This window comes from Pelophylax lessonae (assembly GCF_965119305.1).
Source record: "Pelophylax lessonae genome assembly, chromosome: 1".
Lineage (NCBI taxonomy): Eukaryota > Metazoa > Chordata > Amphibia > Anura > Ranidae > Pelophylax > Pelophylax lessonae.
In genome coordinates this window covers 9,992,837-10,019,224 of record NC_138768.1, presented here as the reverse complement: position 1 = coordinate 10,019,224, position 26,388 = coordinate 9,992,837, and the positions used below count along the sequence as shown (strand labels likewise).

General features: G+C 44.5%; 4 protein-coding genes across 4 annotated transcripts in view; 3 read left to right on the top strand and 1 right to left on the bottom strand.

The window, feature by feature from the left end:
• The window catches only part of LOC309563394 (uncharacterized protein), a gene marked incomplete at its 3' end in the record, with an annotated part of 732,657 nt that overhangs the window by 494,460 nt on the left and 211,809 nt on the right, over positions 1 to 26,388 (bottom strand). The window lies entirely within an intron of this gene.
• Positions 1 to 26,388, top strand: part of LOC309563383 (uncharacterized protein) — a 797,887-nt gene that overhangs the window by 592,372 nt on the left and 179,127 nt on the right. The gene's annotated exons all lie outside the window — the stretch shown is intronic.
• The window catches only part of LOC309567976 (uncharacterized protein), a gene marked incomplete at its 3' end in the record, with an annotated part of 90,805 nt that overhangs the window by 29,863 nt on the left and 34,554 nt on the right, over positions 1 to 26,388 (top strand). The gene's annotated exons all lie outside the window — the stretch shown is intronic.
• LOC309567986 (uncharacterized protein) lies at positions 4,158 to 7,295 on the top strand (the record flags this gene model as incomplete). Its single annotated transcript, XM_082273543.1, has 3 exons — positions 4,158 to 4,166; positions 4,259 to 4,305; positions 6,591 to 7,295. The coding sequence occupies 3 exons, from the start codon at positions 4,158 to 4,160 to the stop codon at positions 7,150 to 7,152; spliced, it is 618 nt and encodes a 205-aa protein (XP_082129669.1). The 3' UTR covers positions 7,153 to 7,295.

The window sequence follows — 26,388 nt, the reverse complement described above, 5'->3', positions numbered from 1 at the left end:
ATATAGATAGAGATCAATGTATGGTATATGGTTTATGGTATATACTGCACTACTGAATATACTTCACTATCTGATCTCTTAACCTGTAAAAAGCACAAATCTCTCTCCCTGCCTAACTCACTGCTAGCAATGTCTCTAGACTACACTGTACTGTCTGACAAACTGCAAATGACTGTTCTCTCCCTGCCTCAATCATGTTCCTCTCCCTCTCTAAATCACTTTCTATCTCAACGCCCGCACAGTCGCACTACACGCTGTGCAAGCAGCCTTTATATAGTGTGGGGCGTGTACTTAGCCTCTGAGCCATGATTGGCTAAAGGCAGCCTGCCTTTGTCCAATCATGGCAGAGATGATTTGATTTGCCAAAGCATGGAGGTCAGGGTGCATGCTTTGGCCAATCACATAACGCACTGCACGCGCGCGCACAGTGCATTATGGATGCGAGTGCTTTTGACTCAAACTCGAAGCTCATCCCCACCAGCAGTACCAGCCCTGGAGGACAGCCAACAGCAGCCACACCTGCTTGTGGGACAGCAGCAGCCAGCAATACCTGCAGGAATCCTGAGGAAGAAGTGAAGATTGAGGTCAGTCGAGGTGCAGGTAAACCGCAGTGCATTCGTGTGAAAGCACCAATTACTGCATAAACGCTATTACTGCATAAACTGACACCATTACTGCGTAAACTGGCACCATTACTAGGGGTAATTACTGCATAAACTGGCACCAATATTAGGGGCTTTTACTGCATAAAATGACACCAAAACTAGGGGTTATTACGGCGTAAGCTGGCACTATTACTAGGGGTTGTTACTGCATAAACTGGCATTATTACTAGGGGTTATTACTGCATAAATTGGCACTATTACTAGGGGTTATTACAGCATAAACTGACACCAATACCAAGGGTTAGTACTGCGTAAACTGACACCAATACTAGAGGTTATTACTGCGTATACTGGCACCAATACTAGGGGTTATTACGGCTTAAAATGTTTTGAAGGTGTCTTCGTAAACTGACACCTTACAATAAATGTTGCACTTTATTTGTTAAAAAGGAGTATGATATATATATATATACACTGTATAAACACACACACACACTTTTTTTTTTTTTTTTTGAGCTGGGGGGCGGGATCATGGGTGAGTTCACTTTTTTCCGGGACTTGACCCCCTGCCCTAAACCACCCAGCGCAGAGCTTTCTTCACACCTCACACACACACACACACCTAGAGAATACCAAAGAAAGGGGGTGCTACAGAGGATTAACTCCAATGTACAGAAGGAAAGTAGGGAGTGTAGTCTAGGGAGGGAGCTTCAGGATGAGCTGGCTGGGGAACCAGCCAGCAGTAACAGCCAGCAGTACCCACCAGTACCCACCCACAGTACCCACAAGCAGTACCCGCGAGCAAAACACACCCACAGTACTCGCCAACGGTTCCAGCCAGCAAATGCCCAGTGTGCTCTATGGCTAGTCCGGACCTGCTCTACATCACAATAGGGCAAAGGTAAGTACTTTTACAATGAGAGGGAAGCAAGAGGTCTGTCCTTTTCTACCTCCAGGGAAGAGGCATTAGAGGAATGGGGGGTGATAGTGTGAAGGAACCCTGCAACTGTCCCTCATCTGTAAAGAAACCCCTCTGTCCCTCTTCTCTCCCCTTCCCCCCTCTCTCCCTCTTCTCTCCCCCTCTTTACTGATGTATAGAACTGTAAAAAAGTGTCCCATTATCTAGAGAAAGAGTTCTAGTGACCTCGTCCTCGACCCCGTCACCCAACCTCTAAAAACACCCTCCTCCCCACTCTTAAAGCTTGAGCAGTTTTGTTGAGGGTCAGTAAACTTCAAGGAACTTCTATTAAGCCCTCATACATACCATTAACATTTCTAGCTGCAGCTGTACTTGGCAGACCACTGATAACCAGAGACCTTCTAACGAGGCCGTCATATCATATATATATATAACAATACAGCACCATCACAGCGTGTGATCACAGGATACAGGCCTGCCTTATAATCTGCAAAGCCTCAAAGATTTCTAAGTAATCCGTCATAAAGTTTCACTTTCATAATTGGGGGTATCAGCTTCCATTAGATAGCACTAGATGATGGCAGTCATGAATAGTTTAGAAAATGGTTTAGTTGGCAACTAAGGGAGATACTTTATTCTACAATGGAATTGGACTCTGCCGACACCAAAGACCGGGAACCCAGCTGAGTACTTTTCTATTATTAAACCCATTTTATTTGCAGTTGTTATTATTGCATATTTTGTGGATAATCTTCATCTGTAAATGTTGGGGTCAGCTTTTGTTAATGAATCGTTAGGCTTTATCTCTAATGTACTAAACTAGAACTTAAAGAATTTCTATCTCTGCTATTAGATCTGACTTCTGCCATATTCCTGTCTGGCGTGGCAGCATGTAATACCGATGTTTTGACCACAATTTTATTTATAGAACTCTATAGCCAAGTATAAGATGTTATCTCTTCCTACACAAGGCTCCAACACACTGACAATATGGCTGCCGAAAGATAAAACTTTCATAATGAGGTGGCGGGGTTATCTATTCCTTGACGTTATTGGCTCTTACGAATCAGCTGATCAGAGGCTAAGCAGTGCATTCTCCGCTATCTGTCTACAGAGAAACCCGCATATGACCTCATCAATGAGGATGGAGGAGGACCGGAGTCACATGACTGAGAAGATGTTAAACCTCACCCTGGAGATCATCTACCTGCTGACCGGAGAGGTGAGGAGGATTCTGGGAGGTCACATCACATCACTCTTACCTCCATTAGTAAAACACAGACCTGACCGGAGAGGTGAGGAGGATTCTATGAGGTCACATGATCTCACTCTTATCTCTATTAATAAAACACAGACCTGACCGGCGAGGTGAGGAGGATTCTGGGAGGTCACATGACATCACACTTATCTCTATTAATAAAGCACAGACCTGACTGGAGAGGTGAGGGGGATTCTGGGAGGTCACATGACATCACACTTATCTCTATTAATAAAGCACAGACCTGACTGGAGAGGTGAGGGGGATTCTGGGAGGTCACATGACATCACTCTTATCTCTATTAATAAAACACAGACCTGACTGGAGAGGTGAGGAGGATTCTGGGAGGTCAGATGACATCACTCTTATCTCTAATAATAAAACACAGACCTGACCGGAGAGGTGAGGTGGATTCTGGGAGGTCACATGACATCACTATTATCTCTATTAGTAAAAAAAAACAGACCTGACCGGAGAGGTGAGAAGGATTCTGGGATTCTAACATGATATTCCTATTGGTTCCTCAATACAGAAATTTCCTCTTCTGAAGTCAGGTGATCATATGACCATCACAGTGTCTCCATGTGACTCCCTAAAACCTGAGAGACAAAACATGCAGAAGATTCTAGAAGTTACCCAGAAGATGATGGAGCTGCTGACAGGAGAGGTGAGCGGTGCTGGGAATTCTGGGACATTATCCAGTAACAGACAAGGTATGTGTCTGGATGGTGACAGTATCATTGTGTGTGTCAGGTTCCTATAAGGTGTCAGGATGTCACTGTCTATTTCTCCATGGAGGAGTGGGAGTATTTAGAAGGACACAAGGATCTCTACAAGGACGTCATGATGGAGAATCAGCCGCCCCTCACATCACCGGGTAAGAGGAGACTTTATTGTAAAGGAGAGAGCAGTACGGAGGCTCCACCTACATCCCCCATCATCTGATAAACACATAGAAACAATGTATTCAGTCAGTGTGTGTGTTTCCTACAGATAGATCCAGTAATGGGAACCCACCAGAGAGATGTCCCCGTCCTCTGTATTCCCGGGATTCCACACAGGAAGGTCACACCATCCCTCACCATCATCAGGTAGATGATTGGCAATTATTGGTAGTTCTAATTTATACACAGCATGTTTGTTACAATGAATGTTTTATTATATCTTTTAGAGTGGAAACCTCAGGGATATTAAAGAAAAGTATAAAGAGGAGGATGAGGAGTATGGAGTGATTGAGGAGTTTTCAGAAGGACACAAGGCTATGATGGAGCCACCTAATACCTGGAACCCACCAGAGAGATGTCCCCATCCTCTGTATTCCCGGGATTCCACACAGGAAGATCACACCATCCCTCACTGTTACAAGGTTGGTGAGATGGAGCTTGTAAAACAGACTCATGGAGACAATGTGTGGATTTTTTTGTGCTCTTACAGTATATTTTACAGATGACATTTTCTCTAATTTTCTTGGTTTAGGGGGAAGATCTGTTAGATATAAAAGTTGAGTGTAAAGCAGAAGAGAGGTATGTGAGGGATGATCAGCAGTCAATGGAGGAGGATGGAATAACAGGGATATTTATAGAGGAGGACACTTCTACAGAGATCAGCACAGGTGGGTCATTAACACTAAATTCCTCCACCCATACTGCTCACTGATTGGTCCAGAGTAGGGCAAGGACTGGGTGTTATCAGCCTTTAATCCCCTGGTCACTTTCCTGAGCTGTGTTCCCCGTCCTGTATTCCTGTATTTCTCTCGGATAATCTTCCTTCTCTATGCTGCAGACACAATTTATGTCTCTAGACTGGATTTATGGAGATTCTGGGGTTCAGCTGGCAGCAAAATGTTTGATTTCTCACCATAGACATTGCTCAACAGAGACACCAGGGTTCGGAGTCTTGGATCTTCTGCTCTATGCATGGACCTAGTAAAATCTCTGACAGTAATTCTTCCAGAGTTACTTGTTCTGTTGTCTGCTGGCTGTGTCGGGAGGAGGGATATGTCTGTATGGTCTCAGACCCAAGTCACTGAGTGCAGTCTCAGGAGATGGGAGGCAGCGGTGTGGGACTTCTGTAACTTGTGTCATGTAATCATTTCTTACTGATTACTGAATACCAATATTATGAGTCCTGACCCTTACACGGTATAATTTATATTGTACATTACATACTCCTGACTCCTGCACTATATATTCAATATTATACATTACATACTCCTGCACTATATATTCTATATTATACATTACATACTCCTGACCCCTGCACTATATACTCTATGTTGTACATTACATACTCCTGGCCCCTGCACTATATACTGTATGTTGTACATTGCATACTCCTGACCCCTGCACTGTATACTCTATGTTGTACATGACATACTCATGACCCCTGCACTATATACTCTATGTTGTACATTACATACTCTTAACCCCTGCACTATATACTCTATGTTGTACATTACATACTCCTGACCCCTGCACTATATACTCTATGTTGTACATGACATACTCATGACCCCTGCACTATATACTCTATATTGTACATTACATACTCTTAACCCCTGCACTATATACTCTATATTGTACATTACATGCTCTTAACCCCTGCACTATATACTCTATGTTGTACATTACATCATTCTGATATTTATAGTCCTAAATGTTGTATCCTTTATAATAAGTTGTACATTAAATGGGCCTTACTACTTTTTCACCCATTTTCTACCAGCTGGACATTTTTGAATCTGATGATTTGATTGGAGCACAGACTTTTACATGGTGATAATAATGCGATAACAACCTCCAACTTTGAAACTTTAAACAGAAAGTGATAATGAGGGAGGAGTCAATAACCCAATGATGGAGGTCTTCAGGATCAGTCCAGTCTTCATCTTGGTTGTTCTCCCCCCCCCCCCCATCCTCACTCTCTGACCTCTGGTGGGGCTCAGCCCCACTGTTATTCATGAATAAATCATGGACTAAATAAGGAAGTACAGGACTTCTTGTGTTGGGAAGATGGCAATGAGTGATAGAGAGGGGGAGGGGACACTCGTCCTATAATCCCGTCATCACTGTCACTCCTATAAAGGACAGTTCTCGTTGTTTTCTCACTCTCTGACTAAGGTCCGTGAATAAAGAAATGAACTGGTAGGAGATTAGAGGACCCATTTACTAGTTACCTTGAGGGGGGAATTGTAAGATCCTCAGAGACAAAGCTGCCTGATGTGGGCGGAGTCTTGGTTTAGGGGAACCAATCTGCTCATGTCTAGTAATAATCTTTTTATTTCTATTTTAGTAGATGTACGGGAGATGAGGAAAACCTCAGAGGATTGTCTCACTTTGTCTCCAGACTGTAAAGTAGAAGATGAGGACATCACACAGTATAGTCCAGGAGAAAACCCGGCTACCTCAAATGTCCATCCGGCACCACACAGTGTAGAGGGACCATCGTATTCCTCTTATCCTGAGGAACCTCAGACTGTGAGGGACGGTGCCGTCCTTCCAACACATAAGAGGTTTTCCTGTACTGAGTGCGGGAAGTGTTTCCATTCTACATTCCATGTTAATAGGCATAAAAGATCCCACACAGGGGAAAAACCGTATTCCTGTTCTGAGTGCGGGAAATGTTTTTCACACAAATCTAACCTTTACAGACATCAGAGATCTCACATGGGGGAGAAGCCACTTTCCTGTTCTGAGTGTGGGAAATGTTTTTCAGAGAAGTCCAATCTTTATACACATCAGAGGTGTCACACGGGGGAGAAGCCATATTCCTGTCCTGAGTGTGGGAAATGTTTTTCACATATTTCCAGTCTTTACACACATAAGAGATCTCACACAGGGGAGAAGCCGTATTCCTGTCCTGAGTGCAGGAAATGTTTTGTAGAAAAATCAAAACTTGTCGCACATCAAAGATCTCATACAGGGGAGAAGCCATATTCTTGTCCTGAGTGCGGGAAATGTTTTTCACGTAAGTCCAGTCTTTCTATACATCAGAGATCTCACAAGGCGGAGAAGCCACTTTCCTGTTCTGAGTGTGGGAAATGTTTTTCAGATAAATACACTCTTTACACGCATCAGAGATCTCACACGGGGGAAAAGCCATATGTCTGTTCTGAGTGTGGGAAATGTTTTTCACAGAAGTCTAATCTCTACACACATAAGAGATTGCACACAGGGGAGAAGCCATATTCTTGTCCTGTGTGCGGGAAATGTTTTTTAGATAAATCCAATCTTAACACACATCAGAAATCTCACACAGGAAAGAAGCCATATTCCTGTTCTGAGTGCGGGAAATGTTTTTCACAGAAATCCCATCTTTACACACATCAGAGATCTCACTTGGGGAAAAAGCCACTTTTCTGTCCCGAGTGAGTTAATGTTACTATCAGAAGTCCTGTCTTTCTGTACATCAGGGATCCCACACAACTCTTGCAGTGCATTAGTTCCTTGAGTGTGGGAAATGTTTTCTTTATGAATGTTGCTGGACATCACAGCTCTCGTGTGGAAGAAGCACACCCTGAAGTACACCTTAGATAGATTCCCCTCTTATCCCCTTTAGGCTCCTTCCCCTCCCCATCCTCTGTAGGTTCTATCCCCTGCAGTCTCTGACCGTCTCCTGCAGTATGTCTGCAGTCTCTGACCATCTCCTGTAGTATGTCTGCAGTCTCTGACCGTCTCCTGCAGTATGTCTGCAGTCTCTGACCGTCTCCTGTAATATGTCTGCAGTCTCTGACCATCAACTGTAGTATGTTTGCAGTCTCTGACCATCAACTGTAGTATGTCTGCAGTCTCTGACCGTCCCCTGTAGTATGTCTGCAGTCTCTGACCATCTCTTGCAGTATGTCTGCAGTCTCTGACCATCTCTTGCAGTATGTCTGCAGTCTCTGACCATCTCTTGCAGTCTCTGACCATCTCCTGTACTATGTCTGCAGTCTCTGACTGTCTCCTGTAGTATGTCTGCAATCTCTGACCATCTACTGTAGTATGTCTGCAGTCTCTGACCATCACCTGTAGTATGTCTGCAGTCTCTGACCATCACCTGTAGTATGTCTGCAGTCTCTGACCGTCTCCTGTAGTATGTCTGCAGTCTCTGACCGTCTCCTGTAGTATGTCTGCAGTCTCTGACCGTCTCCTGTAGTATGTCTGCAGTCTCTGACCATCTCCTGTACCATGTCTGCAGTCTCTGATCGTCTCCTGTACCATGTCTGCAGTCTCTGATCGTCTCCTGTAGTATGTCTGCAGTCTCTGACCATCTCCTGTAGTATGTCTGCAGTCTCTGACCATCTCCTGTACCATGTCTGCAGTCTCTGACCGTCTCCTGTAGTATGTCTGCAGTCTCTGCCCGTCTCACACCGATCTCTATGTGCACACAATAAATGGATTGTGAGAGTCAGAACAAGTCCTTTGTGGCTTAAGTGGACCTGTCAATACGAAGGTCTCCTTCACCTGTTCTGAAGTCTTATCCTTCCCTCTATAAGAGGATCCATGGTGGATCACTTTTCAGAGGCATTTTGCCGGCGTTCAGGTGGGGGTACTGCTGGCTCAGGAATGTCTATTTTCCTTCCAGCTGAATGAGAATTTTACATTGAAGTTCTGTGGCACAATGACAAGCCCAGCATTTGGATGTGGGTGTGGCTCAGTCCCACTGACTTCAATGGGTAGGAATGACAAGCGGTGCCACCTGTGAAGCTAAGCATTGAGGTCACAGCAATGTGTACTCACCTGAGCAGCCACTATCTTCATTTAGAGGTAAGTGGCCAGGGGGGTGGGTCTTGTATATCATCTTCTTCTAAGCCACTCCCACTGTTGGACTTAATCTGGTCGTGCCCGTGGCACTCCTCGGCATGCCGAGCAGAACTTGGTTTTTAATGGGTATCCCGGAGGGATGAGATTTGGTCACCATGTATTGACTTTTTTTTAGGTGGAAACCAGGCAGATGACTTGTTCTTGGTGTTGTCAGTGATCACATATTGTATTTATACCAAATAAATATCAATTGTCTTACATCCTAATAGGAGTTCTGTCATTTTTCACGATGTCAGTAAAAAAATGTCCTTCGTCAGTAAATTTTCATGTTCTGTTAGTAAAACTAAGTCATCAAGGGTTAGGAACCCCGCAAGGAGGATAGAAATATATCCTTGTCACTTCCTTGGGCTGTATATGGAAGTGTCACCTGCCAGTCGTTTCTGGATACCCAAGCTTGTCATCATTACACACAAATTTTTATTTTTCATTCAATACATTTTTTTGTATTATAATTTTATTTTAACAAGATTGCAGTCATAGAATCGGGAAATAGTAAAGGAAGAAATCCAATTGGTCAGGAAAATGACTTGTCTGGAATGTGGAGGCGGAGTCGTTAATAATTTGTGTACAATACAATACACAACATGTTACATTATTATAACAAAAGTATTGTAGAAAAGATCACACCATAGAAAATGAGGGGAAAGGAGAAAATATAAACCCGGTTATGAAGGTGACATTTGTGTACGAGGATCATCTGAACAATTACCACCATTTTATTCTTCAGGGCCTCTGCTTTCACAAAAACTGGATTTTTGACTTGACCGTAAAATTCTTTTTTCTTAAGTTAATTGACGGATGCAGTGCTCTGATCCTTGTCAGTAGTCCTAGTGTCCTACTCCTGTAGGAGGCAGTATAACCCTACTGATATGGATCAGAGAACTGCATCCGTCAATGAACGATAGAGAATATATATTTTTGGGGGTTTTATCTAATCTTCAGGCCCAAAATCTTGCATTTTACCATGTATGCAAAAGTAATGCAAAAACAGCTCTGACAGTGAAAGGGTTAATGTGGGCTAGATGGGAATCACTCTGGTGTGGTCACACTGTAAACATTAGAGCTCCCCTCTAGTCCCCACCAGCTTACCATAGAGGTGATCAGGGACCAGAACGCCCCCCAATCATTTCAATGTATAGTAAACCAGAAGCAATGATTTTTGTCACTTCCAGTTTTGCCGGATGCCATAAAAGACATTTTTGGCCTGGGATAGATATTAGTGTGATCAGATGTTTTTAATGGCAGACGAGAGATTTGGGGTTTATTAGACCCCAGATCTCTCAATAAAGATGACCGGTCACTGGCTATTGTTATCACAAGGGAGGTTTACATTCCTTGTGAGACCAACAAAAACTAAAGAGACAGTGTAAAAAAAAAAAATCAAACAAAACAAATAATAAAATAACTAAAAACAAATTAAAGTGCCCCGTCCCACTGTGCAAAGGTGTCAGTCCCATGTTGGTACAAATACAGGGACCTTGTCACACATGTGAGGTATTACTGTGTACGTCAGAGTAAGAACAATATTTCTAGCACCAACCCTTATGTGTAACTCTAAGCTGCTATCCTGTAAAGGCTTTTAAAGGGTTGACTATGGAGATTTTTAAGTAACGTAGTTTGGTGCCTGTAACTGGAACTGCCGACCCACACTGTACTTGTGGTCTTCCGTCAGTATACGGCTTCCTTGCAGTCATCAACATATATACCAGATTTTCCCAGCCGCCCTCTTACAAAGCTAGCCAACAACTTAGCTTGTACTGGAATCACTCTTTATTGAACAGTCACACAGAATTTATATACAGCATAGACCTCCCCCTCCTGATCATATTACCACACACAGGTTAGGGGTTGCCTGAATACATTATCATATGCAGATGAAATTGTATACAGAATTAACCTGAACCAATTATCTAGCCATCTGGACAAAACAATGTGGGCTCATTAACATTTAACAATGGGACAGGCAGACTTAACAGAATCCACATTCCACCTCAATAGATAGACAATAGGAGAAGACTGCCAATGACAGTCTGTCCATCTCCTACATTGAAGTACATGGAATACACTTCTACGTATTGCTATGATTATTTAGGAGTCAGACTTCATGGCAACAGGCTATAGGTCTCACAGTGTAGAGTAGATTAAATCCATATTCCTTGAGAGATATGGCTGACAAATATTACTGTCCTACTTGAAGTAATCCAAACCATTAAGTATCTGTCTTCCACTCCCAGTGACGGTGAGTACCGTCACAGTGCCATTCCACGAACTTGTGTAATTTTAAAGAATGGCATGTTAGGTATCAACTTACTTGATGTAACATCATCCTTTTATATTTTACTAAACAATTGGGTATTCTATTATGTTTTTGTGCATTAACATTTATAAAGGTGTATTTTTTTCCAAAACAAACAGTTTGCAAAACTGCTGAACACATACTGCATGGCATAAAAAAAAAAAAAAAAATTATTCTCTAGGACCTCTGCTAGTGCTTTAAAAACATATATAATGTTTGGGGGGGGGGGGTTCCAAGTAACTTTCTAGCAAAAATACTGATTTTAAAATGTAAACAAAAGGCGTCAGAAAAGGCTTTCAAGTGGTTAATAAACACAATGATTTCCTATGATCATCAGCTCCAACTAGTGGTCATAATGAGATTTTAGTTCCAAAATAGTTCAATACCAAATTATTGCCACTAGATGGACCCAATAATTATAGGAAATCACTGTATGAAATAAAATAAGACCAACATTTGTCATGGCTGGATGAATGCTTGACAAATTTGTTCAATCACTTCTAAAGCCCCGTACACACGATAGGATTATCGTCCGTTTTTTGTGGCATGCTAATCTGATGTGGAAAGTGAAGAGGTTATTTTCATATGAATTTTCCCGTATGACAGAATTCTACTTCAGAAGTGATGTCATGTGTTGGATTGCTTTGTATGTGTTCTTTCGTCTCTGAGCATGCCTAGTCTTGATTTTTTTCCGTCGAAATCTGTACTAATCAGGCGAAAATCGGACGTTGTATTACGGATGACAAAAATTTTATAGCCTTCACATCAGGAGTTTGTTAGCCAAAAAGTCGGAGTTGGCTGTCGAAAGCACCATACTAACAATCCGAAAATCGGCAGATCGGTCGTCGGACGAAATTTCCCTTCAGATTTTCTTATCGTGCGTACGGGCCTTAGGTCTCTACACCACAACATTTACTTAGCCAACGAATGGCCAACACGGACTTCATCCATGTCTTTGGTGAACTCTGACCTCCTTATGAACGGTTTCTTACATGATGAAGATCAGCCATGGAGTATATCTGAGCTGTACTGTATATGTACACAGTTGGTAAGGTTGAATAAAAACACCAGTTCATCCTGTGTGTATATGTCATACCATTTCCCATATCCCTGTATATTGTATTCACTAAGATGCCTATCTAAGAGTTTTGTGAAACTATCGACAATTCCTGCTGACACCAATGACTTTGGAAGGGAGTTCCACATCCTTACCCCTCTAACAGTAAAGAACCCTCTGTGCAGTTTAAGCGGTTATTGGCCGCCCGCTGCAATTATACTGCAGCAGGCAGGCGCTCTTGCGCGAACCCGACAGTAGGTATACGTCGGTCGCGTGCCTGCAGCTAGGGGGCAGCGGGGACTCCGATGCACAGGGCAGGCGGCTCTGAATGCCACCTCCGATCGCTCCCCGCTGAGAGAGAAGGATGGTCGGATGTTGTAAACCCATCCGACCGTTCTTCTCTCTGGAATGATCACAGAGCCCCTGTGATCCTTCTATATAGGATCACAGGTCTCTATGATCATTTCACAAGCCCTGCCCCCATACAGTTAGAATCACTCCCCTAGGCTCACATTTTACCCCATTGATCACCCACAGTATTAACCCCTTCCCTGCCAGTGTCATCATTACAGTAACACTGCATATTTATAGCACTGATTACTGTAGTAATGTCACTGGTCCCCCCAAAAGTGTCAAAAATGTCAGTTAGGGGTCCGATCTGTCCGCCGCAATGTCGCAGTCCAGCTAAAAATCGCAGATCACCGCCATTAATAGTAATAAAAAAACAATAAAAATTACATAAATCTTTCCCGTAGTTTGTAGACGCGATAACTTTTGCGCAAACCAATCAAAATACGCTTTTTTTTTTTTAACCAAAATATGTAGCAGAAAACAAATTGGCCTAAAATTTTTAAAAAATTTTTGATTTTTCATTTTTTTTGGGGGGTGGGGGGGATTTTATATAGCAGAAAGTGAAAAATATTGCTTTTTCAGAATTGTCGCTCTTTTTTCCTTTATAGCGCAAAAAAAAAAAAAATTGCAGAGGTGATCAAATACCACCAAAAGAAAGCTCGATTTGTGGGAAAAAAAAGGACATCAATTTTATTTTGGTACAGCGTCGCACGACCGCACAAAAAATGGCCTGGTCATTAAGGGGGCAAATCCTTCCGGTTCAGAAGTGGTTAAGGTTGAACCGCTTCTCCTCACCAGGGCCGGACTGAACATTGGGCACAGCGGGCATATGCCCGGTGGCCCGCTGAGACCTCCGCTCCGAGTTCGGGCGCATTATAATGGAACCCCTATCCTCATCATTCCCACTGATATCATCCCCATCCTCAACACTGCCACTGATGTTATCCCTATCCCAACCACCACTGATGTTATCGCTATCCCCACTGCCACTGATGTCACCCCAATCCCCACTACCACTGATGTCATTCCTATTCCCACTGCCACTGATGTCACCCCTATCCCCCACCACCACTGCCACTGATGTCATCCCAATCCTCACTACCACTGATGTAACCCCTATTTCCACCACCACTGCCACTGATGTCACCCCTATCCCCCACCACCACTGATGTCACCCCTATCCCCACCACCACTGCCACTGATGTCATCCCAATCCCCACTACCACTGCCACTGATGTCATCCCAATCCCCACTGCCACTGATGTCATCCCAATTCCCACTGCCACTGATGTCATTCCTATTCCCACTGCTACTGATGTCATCCCTATCCCCACCACCACTGCTACTGATGTCATCCCTATCCTACCACCACTACTCATGTCATCCCTATCCCCTATCTTTTATATTTTACCCAAAAATTGGGTAATATATTTTTAATGTACCCTAAAATTACCTGTTATCTCTTAGCCTGGGTTCACACCAAATGCGGACTGCATCTAAATAGCAACCCGTCCATGCAAACAGATTGCGGAGTGTATGTTAGGTTAACGACACCCCGCAATCGGTTTTCAAAACACGGTGCAATTTGCATAATCGGATCACATGGGTGTGCAAGTTAAATATAACTAAAAAACAGAGAAACCGGTAGTTGTTCATCATTGGTCATTTTGTTTAAAAAAAAAAAATGGGCTGCTCAGCCTAAAATGCCCGGGCCTATTTTTTGTCCCAGTCCGGGCCTGCTCCTCACAATTTCATTGAGCGCCTGTGGGTCCTCTTCAGCGATCTAAGACTGAATAGTTTTCTCCCTATGCTGGGATCACCATTCAGATATTTGTATATTGCCTTCATATCTCCTCTCATCGTCTCTTCTCAGGGAGAATACATTTACATCTTGTAGATGTTCCACATAACTGAGGTCCTCCAGCCCCTTATTAGCTTTGTTCTCCTTCTCCGGACTCCCTCCAGCACATCCTTTCTGAGGACCGGTGACCAGAACTGGACGGAATACTCCAGATGTGGCCGGACCAGTGTTTTTTTTTAAAGTGAGAGAATTATAGTTTTATCTCTCTGGAGTTAATCCCTTTTTACTGCATGCTAATATTCTGCTGGGCTTGCTTGCTGCAGCTTGGCATTGCTGAACCTGTGATCCACAAGGTCCCCCAGATCATTCTCTGTCCAGGATTTCCCTCCCTAGCAAGTAATATGAATTCCTGTTTTTAGTCCCCAAGTGCATTAATTTACATTAACCACTTAAGCTCTGGAAGGTTTTACCCCATTCATGACCAGAAAATAGTATTGCTATTTGGCACTGCCAGGGGAGGACTCGGCCAGGGGGGCAATTGCCCCCCGGGGCCGCTCTGCTGCCCCATAAAAAGGTTGCACGGCTTCTGCCACAGACATGCCTAAAGGATTCCTGGTGGAGAGAAGTAAAAAGTCCCCGCCACTGACCTACTGAGTGCGGGATGAAGACAAGGACAGAGCACAGGCCTCCTCCCCCAGCATAGATGGTGTAAACTGTGACAGCAGTTTGTGAACAGCTGCCAGTTCCATGCCCCACTGGAGACTCTCCTCCCCTTGCCAGCCCCAACTGAGCTGTCCCAGCTCCCCCCAACCGCCCCCTGCTGGCCAGGTTGGGAACCCGGATTCAGCCAGTGAGTAGAGACTACCTGGAGTAGGGCTTCAGCCTGGAATGGGGGGTCAGGAGGAGGACGGGAATAGGGAGAGAGGGAGGGGTGCCAAGTCCCTGCACCATGGTCCTCAGGTTTGTACCTGCTCCCTGGGCTGAAATTTGCCAGTCTGCCCTACTTTAAAGTGCTTGTAGAGCTTTTTATTTGTTTTGTATTAAAATACCAAACATATTATACTCACCTGCTCTGTGCAATGCTTTTGTACAGAGCAGCCAAGATACTCCTCTTCTGGGGTCCCCCGTCGGCACTCCAGGCTCCTCCTCTTCATCAGGTGCCCCCATGGAAAGCTGCAGGCTTGCTCCCGAGTTCCACTGCTGCATCCATTGAAACAGCGGGAATCAGCCCCATGTCACAGGATTTAATTGACAGCGTGAGAGCCAATGGCTCCTGCTGCTATCAATCTGTCCAATGAGGAGAGAGACAGTGGCTGGAGCCACTGGGCTTGTGCACATCGCTGGATCGGTTCGGGCTCAGGCAAGGAAAAAAAGGGGGGGGGGGGCTGGGGAGGCGCTGCAGCACAGAAGGTCTTCACCTTAATGCAAAGAAAAACATTAAGGCCCCTTTCACACAGGCGGACCATTCAGATCCGCCTGTCTGTTTTTTTGGCGGATCTGAACAGTCCCCCAATGCATCTCTATGGGGTATTGGATGTCAGCGGAGACATGTCCACTGACACGCGAACCGATCCGTCAAATCTGGATGGATGGAAACCCTATTTTCCATCTGTCCAGTGGATCGGATGGGATCGGATGAGAACGGACCGACGGTCCGTTCCCATCCAATTCCCCCATAGAGATGTATGGGGCTCTGGCAGCTGTGTCTCCGCGGAGAACAGCTGTCATTTTCCTGCTCAGCGGGGGATCGGCAGATCGATCCCCTGCTGAGAAAAGTGGAGTCCGTATGACGGACTATACGTGTGAAAGAGCCCTAAGGCTTTTCAAACACTTTAATTGGTAATTGCATGGTCATGCAACACTGTACACAAATGACATTATCATTTTTTTTCACACAAATCGAGCTTTCTTTTGGTGGTGTTTGATCGCCTTTGGGTTTTTTATTTTTTTTTGCGATATAAATGAAAAAACATTTATTTTTTTTTGAAAATTCTTTTTATTAAATTTTAACAAATTACATAGAAAACAAGACATACAGTCAAAAGTAGGAAAAAAAAAACAGGCAATAACAGAAAAAGAAACTCTTCCTCCCCCATTCCCCAGGACACCCAGTCCACCACAGACACCAAGCAGCCTCAGCATCAGGAATACATAGAATGTATGGAGCCCCCCACGACTCCAAACCAGCAGCAATTAATGTAACTAATTCTGATCAAACACTCTATCGGATATCCTGACAGTCTGAACATATTGAATCAATGGCCAAGTAGGGAGTCATCAATCTGAAGCAGTGTGCGGAGATTCGACCCATCCACCCCATACCTTATCAAATTTCATGGGCACTCCTCTGTTCAAGTCGGTTGCTTTATACAACGGAAGAACCCCGTTAACCAGCGCCTTCCACGAATCTACCTTGGGTGCAGCTGTTTTTTTTCCAGGACAGTATTATCAATTTTCTGGCATAAAATAACAGGAGGGTTAGGAGAGTACGTATCGCCCTAGTGGGAGCTACCCCGTCAACCAAGCTCAACGGACAAACCCTTATGGACGGTCTAAGTTCAATGCTAGTGACCGACTGTATGCAATCCATGACCGGACCCATATTTTCTACTTTTTGTCATAAAACATATCCAACAAAATCTATATTTTAAATAAATTTAGGCCAAAATGTATTCTGATTCATTTCTTTCGTAAAATAAACCCCAACAAGTGTATAATATTTAGTTTGTAGGAAAGATTTTGATTTTTAATTTTTTTGTTTGGGAATGTTATATAGCAGAATGTGAAAAATATATATATTTTTTTCAGAATTGTCGCTATTTTTTTGTTTATAGCGCAAAAAAATAAAAATCGCACAGGTGATCAAATACCACCAAAAGAAAGCTCTATTTGTGGGGAAAAGGGACCTCAATTTTATTTGGGTACAGCGTCGCACGACCGCGCAATTGTCCGTTAAAGTAACCAAGTGGCGAATCACAAAATTGGGCCTGGTCAGGAAGGGGGCAAATCCTCTCTGGTCTGAAAGTGGTTAAAAAAAATATTAAATAATTTTGTATTCAATATCTAAATATTTAAAAAAAAATTAAAAATACATTTCTAAGAGTAGTTCACCATAGTAACATTGTACACTAATCTGGGGGGGGGGGGGGCTCTTTTATTCTTCTTATTCTTTAAATGCTGGTACAATAAAGATCATTGTACAATCAATGCTCTCAACTGTCATGAATGGGTTAGGTTCATGACAGCTCTGAATACTAGTGATCTGTGATTGGCTACAGCTAATAACATGGTAGAGGGTGCTGTGACTGGCCCAGGTACCATGTGATAGCTGAGGGCCAATCACAGCTTACTAGCAAAGCTGTTATGAATCATAGCAGAATCAGGATCTGCATTCCTAGGTTGTGCTGGGGGCTCACAGTGCCACCTTGTGTCTGTACAGGCATAATGATATATGGGTACATCACTTTGCCTGTACATGCTGCTCGCCCGCAGTAAATGTACTGTGTCGGCAAGTGCTTAAACCTCATTTGCCATGTAATTGCCCAGCCCCTTTATTTTATTGAGATCTTCCTGTAAAATTTTTACATCCTGCTGTAAAGTTATTGCAATTCCTAGCTTTGTATCATCAGCAAACACTGAGATTCATTTTTTTTCTACCAACCTCTATATCATTTATGAATAAATTAAACAGAATTGGTCCCAGGACAGAGCCTTGGGACACCCAACTCACAAGTCCGTACAAGTCTGAGTGAGTACTCGCTATTTATCATCAACCTTTGTTAGTGCCCTTGTAACCAGTTTTTTTATCCAGGTACATACCCTAAGACAGGGGTAGGGAACCTATGGCTCACGAGCCACACATGGCTCTTTTGATGGATGCATCTGGTTCGCAGACAAATCTTTAATAAATGGGGGCATGTCCGGACGTGAGCCGCGCTGGACGTGTAGTCCCGGAGCTCCGCCGCATCTACCACTCAATCCAGTGCCATGTGCGTAGCTGTGCCCAGTGCTAAGGAGATTTCTGCACCCATCAACGGTACACTTTGTGGGCTACCCATCGCTACCCTCAGTTCGTCTCTGGGTGACCGGATTGCCGCTCTCCGGACCCCACGGCCTACTCGCAATACCGCCGCCAGCTCATGTGCTGCGCATCTGAGGGCCTTGGCAATCACCGCCCGGTAAGGACACCTGCCATCCGCTCCCTGTGCCCCGACAGACACGATCTCCTTCCCCTCTGACACCCGGGGATCTGCGGGAGCTTTGGCAATCACCTGCCTTGGCAGTCACCGCCCGGTAAGGAGACCTGCCATCCGCTCCCTGTGCCCCGACAGACACAATCTCCTTCCCCTCTGACACCCGGGGACCCGTGGGAGCTGCCTCTCACATCCACTTCTGAGGCCTTCAGCGGCCGGCCGCCATTTTCTCAGGGCCTATACTCACCTCCATCACTCGCAGGCCTGCAGGCGCTTCACCACTCCGGCCTCATTGCATACCTGCCTGCTCTGCTCTCTTCCCGACCGAACTCCAGGCACTTTCACACGGCTCCATCTACTCACTGTATAGCTGCGGCCCATGAATATGAATATTAAATAAAGTTTCCCGACCCCTGAAATATAGTGTATGGTTCTCACGGAATTACATTTGAAAATATGTGGTGTTCATGGCTCTCTCAGCCAAAAAGGTTCCCGACCCCTGCCCTAAGGTCTAAACCAACAGACTTCAAATTGTGAATTGAATGAGGAACAACAGTATTGAATGCTTTTGCAAAATGCAGATACACCACATCCACAGGCCTTCTTTTATCTAGACGGCAGCTCACTTTGTGGTAGAATGTTAACATATTGGTCTGGCAAGGTTGATCATTCATGAATCCATGCTGATTATTACTAAAGATTATGTTTTCAGCAGAAAATTAGTGGATATAGCCCCTTATCATCCCCTCCAATAGTTTACAAACTATCGATGTTAGACTCACTGGTCTGTAGTTTCCAGGGATATATCTCACCCTTTTTTTAAATATTCGTACCATGTTGGCATTTTGCCAATCAGCTGGTACTATTCCAGTCATTATGCTGTCAGGGTATGCCTCTTCCCCACATGAGAGCTATCATTTTCCCACACTGATACACTTCGAGGGTTGTGTGGGATCCCTGATTTACAGGAAGACAGGAATTCGGAGGGGAGCAATTCCCTCACTCAGGACAGGAAAGTGGCTTCTCCCCCGTGTGCAATCTCTGGTGCTTGTAAAGATGGGGCTTTTGTGAAAAACATTTTCCGCACTCAGGACAGGAAAGTGGCTTCTCCCCCGTGTGAGAACGCAGATGTCTGTAAAGACTGGACTTCTGTGAAAAGCATTGCCTGCACTCAGGGCACGAGTATGGCTTCTCCCCCATGTGAGATTTCTGATGTGTGTAAAGATTAGACTTCTGTGAAAAACATTTCCCACACTCAGGACAGAAATACGGCTTCTCCCCCGTGTGAGATCTCTGATGTGTGTAAAGATTGGACTTCTGTGAAAAACATTTCCCGCACTCAGGGCAGGAATATGGCTCCTCCCCCGTGTGAGATCTCTGATGTCTGTAAAGACTGGACGTCTGAGAAAAATATTTCCCACACTCAGGACAGGAATACGGCTTTTTTCCTGTGTGAGATCTTTTATGCACATTAAGACCGGACCTGAAATGGAAACATTTCCCGCATTCAGTACAGGAAAATCTCTTATCTGTTGGAAGGACGGCACCGTCCCTCACAGTCTGAGGTTCCTCAGGATAAGAGGAATACGATGGTCCATCTACACTGTGTGGTGCCGGATGGACATTTGAGGTAGCCGGGTTTTCTCCTGGACTATACTGTGTGATGTCCTCATCTTCTACTTTACAGTCTGGAGACAAAGTGAGACAATCCTCTGAGGTTTTCCTCATCTCCCGTCCATCTATTAAAATAGAAATACAAAGATTATTACTAGACATCAGCAGATTGGTTCCCCTAAACCAGGACTCCGCCCACATCAGGCAGCTTTGTCTCTGAGGATCTTACAATCCCCCCCCCCCCCCCCCAAGGTAAGTAGAAAATGGGTCCTCTGATCTACCAGTTAATTTCTTTATTCATGGACCTTAGTCAGAGAGTGAGGAAACAACGAGAACTGTCTTGTATAGGAGGGACAGGGATGAGGGAATTATAGGACGAGTGTCCCCTCCCCCTCTATGACTCATTGCCATCTTCCCAACACAAGAAGTCCTGAACTTCCTTATTTAGTCCATGATTTAGTCATAAATAACAGCGGGGCTGAGTCCCACCAGAGGTCAGAGAGTGAGGATGGGGGGGAGAACAACCAAGCTGAAGACTGGACTGATCCTGAAGACCTCCATCATTGGGTTACTGACTCCTCCCTCATTATCACTTTCTGTTTAAGGTTCCAAAGTTTAAAGGATGTTATCACATTATAATTAACATGTAAAAGTATGTGCTCCAATCAAATCATCAGATATAAAATGCCCAGCTGGTAGAAATTGGGTGTAACAAAAGAGAATATATATTATGTGTATATATAGAAGTGGGAAGTCAGGACTATGTAATGTACAATATATTGTATAAGATACAACAGATAGGACTATATAGTATCAGAATGATGTAATGTACAACATAGAGTATATAGTGCAGGGGTCAGGAGTATGTAATGTACAATATAGAGTATATAGTGCAGGGGTCAGGAGTATGTAATGTACAACATAGAGTATATAGTGCAGGGGTCAGCAGTATGTAATGTACAACATAGAGTATATAGTGCAGGGGTCAGCAGTATGTAATGTACAACATAGAGTATATAGTGCAGGGGTCAGGGGTGTGTAATGTACAACATAGATTATATAGTGTAGGGGTCAGGAGTATGTAATGTACAACATAGAGTATATAGTGCAGGGGTCAGGAAAATGTGATGTACAACATTGAGTATAGTGTATAGTGCAGGGGTCAGGACTATGTAATATAGGTAATGTAGTGTGTAGCACCCTCCTAGATAGGCTGCTAGATAAGATAGGCAAATGTAGTTCTTTTTGGTTCCCCTGTATCAGTGAAGCAGTATGTGATTTCTTTGGAGTGTATTGGCTTCCCTGGCTGCAGATTGTACTGCTTCCCCCTGCCTTCTGGAGAATTCCAGAATATAGTGGGCTGAGAAAGGCAAATCAACAGCCTGAATATTTATGTGATCTCAGTCAATCCCTGGAGGAGGGTGCCTAGTAGATGGCTAGGGAGTTAATATATAGTCTTGGGCCTGAGGCCTGCCCTGTTCATGTCCAGGAGGAGAAGTTCCCAGCCTGAAGGGCTTCTGCCCTTCTGGATAGTCCAGCTGTAGTTCTACATACTGTATGCTCATCGAGGTCCCAGCTATGCTGGAGCTGGGAGGGGGCCTATTCTACTGACCCTTACTAGAACCGATTGAGAAGTTGGCCTGTAGAATTCACAGGAGAAATGTTTGGCTGATATTGGAAGGAGGCATGCAAGTATCCAGGGGCATTTGCGAGTACAGTCCTGTATGTAGGATCCTAGTGACTGTGTGCTGCTACTATCCCTTGTGCTGCAGTGCCAGAGCTTGCCTAAAGTGGGACATTTTCTCTGGTGTCTCCATGTCACTCACCCCCTTAGTTGCTGTTGGTGGGACCGTACTTAGAAATTTGAGAAAGTAAGAGTCTCCACGTGTTACTGCACTGCACTACTGGAGTATCCCACAGCCTCCTGCACCCTATCTCAGTTCGCCCAATAATAAAGCATCTAAAAAGGGATATCCCCAGACTGTTCATTGAGACAGAAGAGTGACTAATGTAACCAAAATTTAAATTGAAGCACCACACCATTGCTAAGAGGTCCAGATACAACTTTATTCATTAAATGTCAGGGGTACAATCCAAAAAAGTAGCCAATGCAAATTAAGGGTCCAGGTGCTCCCTTCATCAGACCATCAATGGCAATAATGTGAACAAACCAGAAGTGACCTGGACCTACAATTGTATTTTTTCCATTGTAGATTACATAGTTAGTCAGGTTGAAAAAAGACACAAGTCCATCCGGTTCAACCAAAAAAAAAGTATTGAAAACCCAACCATACAATCCCATATATTCAATCCTATACCCGCTGTTCATCCAGAGGAAGGCGAAAATAAACCCCAGCAAAGCATGATCCAATTTGCTACAGCAGGGGAAAGAAATTCCTTCCTGATCCCCCGAGAGGCAATTGGATATTCCCTGGATCAACTTTACCTAAAAAAAAATGTTAGTACCCATTTATATTATGTACACCCAGGAAAGAATCCAGGCCTTTTTAAAGCAATTTAGTGAGCTGGCCAGAACCACCTCTGGAGGGAGTCTATTCCACATTTTCACAGCTCTTACGGTGAAGAAACCTTTCCGTATTTGGAGATAAAATCTGTTTTCCTCTAGATGTAAAGAGTGTCCCCTTGTCCTTTGTGTTGACCTTAAAGTGAACAACTCAACACCAATTTCACTATATGATCCCCTTATGTATTTATACATGGAGATCATATCCCCCCTTATGTATTTATACATGGAGATCATATCCCCCCCTTAATCTCCTCTTCTCAAGAGAGAATAAATTCAGTTCCTCTAATCTTTTCTCATAGCTGAGGTCCTCCATGCCTCTTATCAGTTTGGTTGCTCTTCTCTGCACTTTCTCCAGTTCCCCGATATCTTTTTAAAAACTGGTGCCCAAAACTGAACTGCATATTCCAGATGAGGTCTTACTAATGATTTGTACAGGGGCAAAATTATATCTCTCTCTCTGGAGTCCATCCCTCTGTTAATACAAGAAAGGACTTTGCTTGCTTTGGAAACAGCAGCTTGGCATTGCATGCTATTATTAAGCTTAGGATCTACCAGAACACCCAGATCCTTCTCCGCTATGGATTCCCCCAGATCCTTCTCTGCTATGGATTCCCCCAGTTCTACTCCCCCTAGTATGTATGCTGCATGAATATTCTTAGCCCCCAAGTGCAGAACTTTACATTTATCAAGGGAGGGGGTGTCGAATCCTTCTAGCCCCACATAGCTCCTTTCAGGTACTTCACCCGCCTCCATCTCTGTCACTCTCCTCATTTGAGGAACACTGCATTCGTCTTTTCTCCCCCGTTTCTCTAAGGATAGCTGTGATCTTCCGCCCACCTGGACCAGTATCAACCTTTCTTGATGACTTCTCTGCCTGGCTACCCTACTTTCTCTCTTCCGAAATCCCCACAATCATTCTCGGCGACTTCAACATCCCTATTAATACTAACACTCCTGCCACTTCCAAACTTCTTAGTCTAACCTCCTCCTTTGACCTGAAGCAATGGATACATGCTTCTACTCACTCTGAAGGCAATATCCTTGACCTTGTTTTCTCCCACCTATGCACTCCGCACAACCTTTCAAACTATCTTTTCCCTCTCTCTGATCACTACCTTATTAGTTTCACTCTCTCCCTCTCCTCCACCTCCTCTCCCTCCAGCTACCATACAGTTACCCGCAAAAACCTACACCATCTCAACCCTTCTCTTCTCTACTCTGCTACTGACCACCTCTATGACAAAATTGCACCCCTGTCCTGCACCAACCTAGCCACTTCTGTCTACAACGCTTCACTCTTAGCCTCCATGGACACACTGACCCCCCTCACCACACACCGAATCAGGCCCCGACCCCTTCAACCTTGGCAAACCGATAACACTAGAAGTCTGAAAAAGCATAGCCGTGCTCTTGAGCGCCTATGGCGTAAGACTCGGTCTCAGAAAGATTTCAACCAATATAAATCCGCCCTCCAAAAATACAATTCGGGTCTCCACACTGCCAAACAGACCTATTTTATCACTCTCATTAACAGCCTGTCATCACGCCCCCGGCAACTCTTCGCTACCTTTGACTCTCTACTCCGTCCTCCACTACCCCCTCCCACCGACTCACTCATTGCCCAGGAGATTGCCTACCACTTCAAACAGAAGATTGATACAATTCATAAGGAGATCGTTGCTGTTCAGATACCTTCCATGCCTTATGCTTCACGCCCACAGGTGCGATCATTACTTCCCTCATTCAACCCCGCCACTACAGACGAGGTTGCTACACTACTTGCTAACGTCCACTTAACCACCTGCCCTCTGGATCCTGTTCCCTCGCAAATGCTACGTTCACCTTCTGGCCCTATTCTACGCTCTCTAACCCACATCTTCAATCTCTCCCTCTCTTCTGGCATCTTCCCCAACTCTCTAAAACATGCACTAGTCAGCCCCATACTTAAAAAGCCCTCACTGGACCCAACCGATCTGAACAACCTACGCCCTATTTCCTTGCTCCCCTTTTCATCCAAACTTCTCGAACGTCTAGTCTACAACCGACTGTGCTACCACCTTGCAGAGAATAGCCTCCTTGATCCCCTTCAGTCTGGATTTCGGCCTCAACACTCCACTGAAACTGCACTCCTAAAGCTGACAAACGATCTGCTAATGGCCAAAACCAATGGAAACTATTCTGTACTCCTACTTCTGGACCTTTCTGCTGCCTTTGATACGGTTGACCATCCCCTCCTCCTCAAAAAAACTCCATGCCTTTGGTCTCCGTGACTGTACTCTTCACTGGTTATCTTCCTACTTATCTAACCGCATCTTTAGCGTTATGTACAATTCTACTTCCTCCTCTCCTCTTCCCTTCTCTGTTGGGGTCCCCCAAGGCTCTGTTCTTGGACCCCTCCTATTTTCAATCTACACCTCCTCTCTAAGTCAGTTGATAGCCTCCCACGGCTTCCAATACCATCTCTACGCTGACGATACCCAAATCTATCTATCCACCCCTCAGCTCTCTCCCTCAGTCTCCTCACGTATCACTAATTTACTATCAGATATATCAGTCTGGATGTCTCACCACTTCCTCAAACTCAATCCATCCAAAACCGAGCTTATAATCTTTCCTCCACCACGTGCCCCTTCCCCTGATTTCTCTGTCAATATCAATGGCATTATCCCCACATGCCAAGGTCTTAGGTGTTGTCCTGGACTCTGAACTCTCCTTCAAACCCCACATCCAATCGCTGTCCAAATCTTGCCGCCTCAGCCTCCGCAACATCTCCAAAATACGCCCCTTTCTAACCAAAGACAAAACAAAACTCCTAGTTCACTCCCTGGTCATCTCATGCCTCGACTACTGCAATTCCCTTCTCATTGGCTTACCTCTACACAGGCTATCCCCCCTTCAATCCATCATGAATGCTGCCGCCAGACTCATCCACCTTACCAATCGCTCAGTGTCCACTGCTCCTCTCTGTCAAGCCCTCCACTGGCTTCCGCTCACCCAACAAATTAAATTCAAAATACTAACAACATTTTACAAAGCAATCCACAGCCTAGCCCCCAGCTACATCACTAGCCTCATCTCAAAATACCAACCTAATCGCTCTCTTCGTTCCTCTCAAAACCTCCTGCTCTCTAGCTCCCTCATCACCTCCTCCCATGCTCGCCTCCAGGACTTTTCCAGAGCCTCTCCAATCCTATGGAACTCCTTACCCTTGTCTGTCCGATTATCTCCCACTCTAATAGCTTTTAGGCGATCTCTGAAAACCCTCCTTTTCAGAGAAGCCTATCCTACCAACCCCTAACAAATGTACCTCCTTTTTCTCCATCAACCCATCCCCCATGGTTATTGCCTTTTGTTTCACTTGACCCTCCCTTCTAGATTGTAAGCTCTAACGAGCAGGGCCCTCTAGTTCCTCCTGTTTTGAACTGTATTGTAACTGTCTTCCTTCACATTGTAAAGCGCTGAGCAAACTGTTGGCGCTATATAAATCCTGTATAATAATAATAAACCTCATTTGCCACATAGTTGCCCAATGAAACAGTGCATTGAGGTCAGATTGTAAATTGGAGACATCCTGTAAGGAAGTTATTCCACTGCAAAGTTTGGTGTCATCTGTAAAGACTGAAATTGTACTTTTAATCCCAGACCCGATATAATTTATAGAGATATTAAAAAGTAAGGGTCCCAACCAGAGGCGTAACTAGAACCTTCAGGGCCCTGATGCAAGAAACCATGAAGGGCCCCCCAGACCCCTGGCCGGGGCCCTTACCTTCAAGCCCAGGGCTCTTCCCACTAATCCTGGGGCTCTTTACACTCGTTGCATGGCCTTTTATTACGGTCCCGCAGCAGGATTCTTTCACAGGTTCTGCAGTGGGCTCCCTTCCTGCAATCTTGTGGGCCCTCTTCCTGCAATCTTGGGGCCTCCCCACAGTGGTGCAATGCCAGCGTCCGGTCGCAAGTGTGACC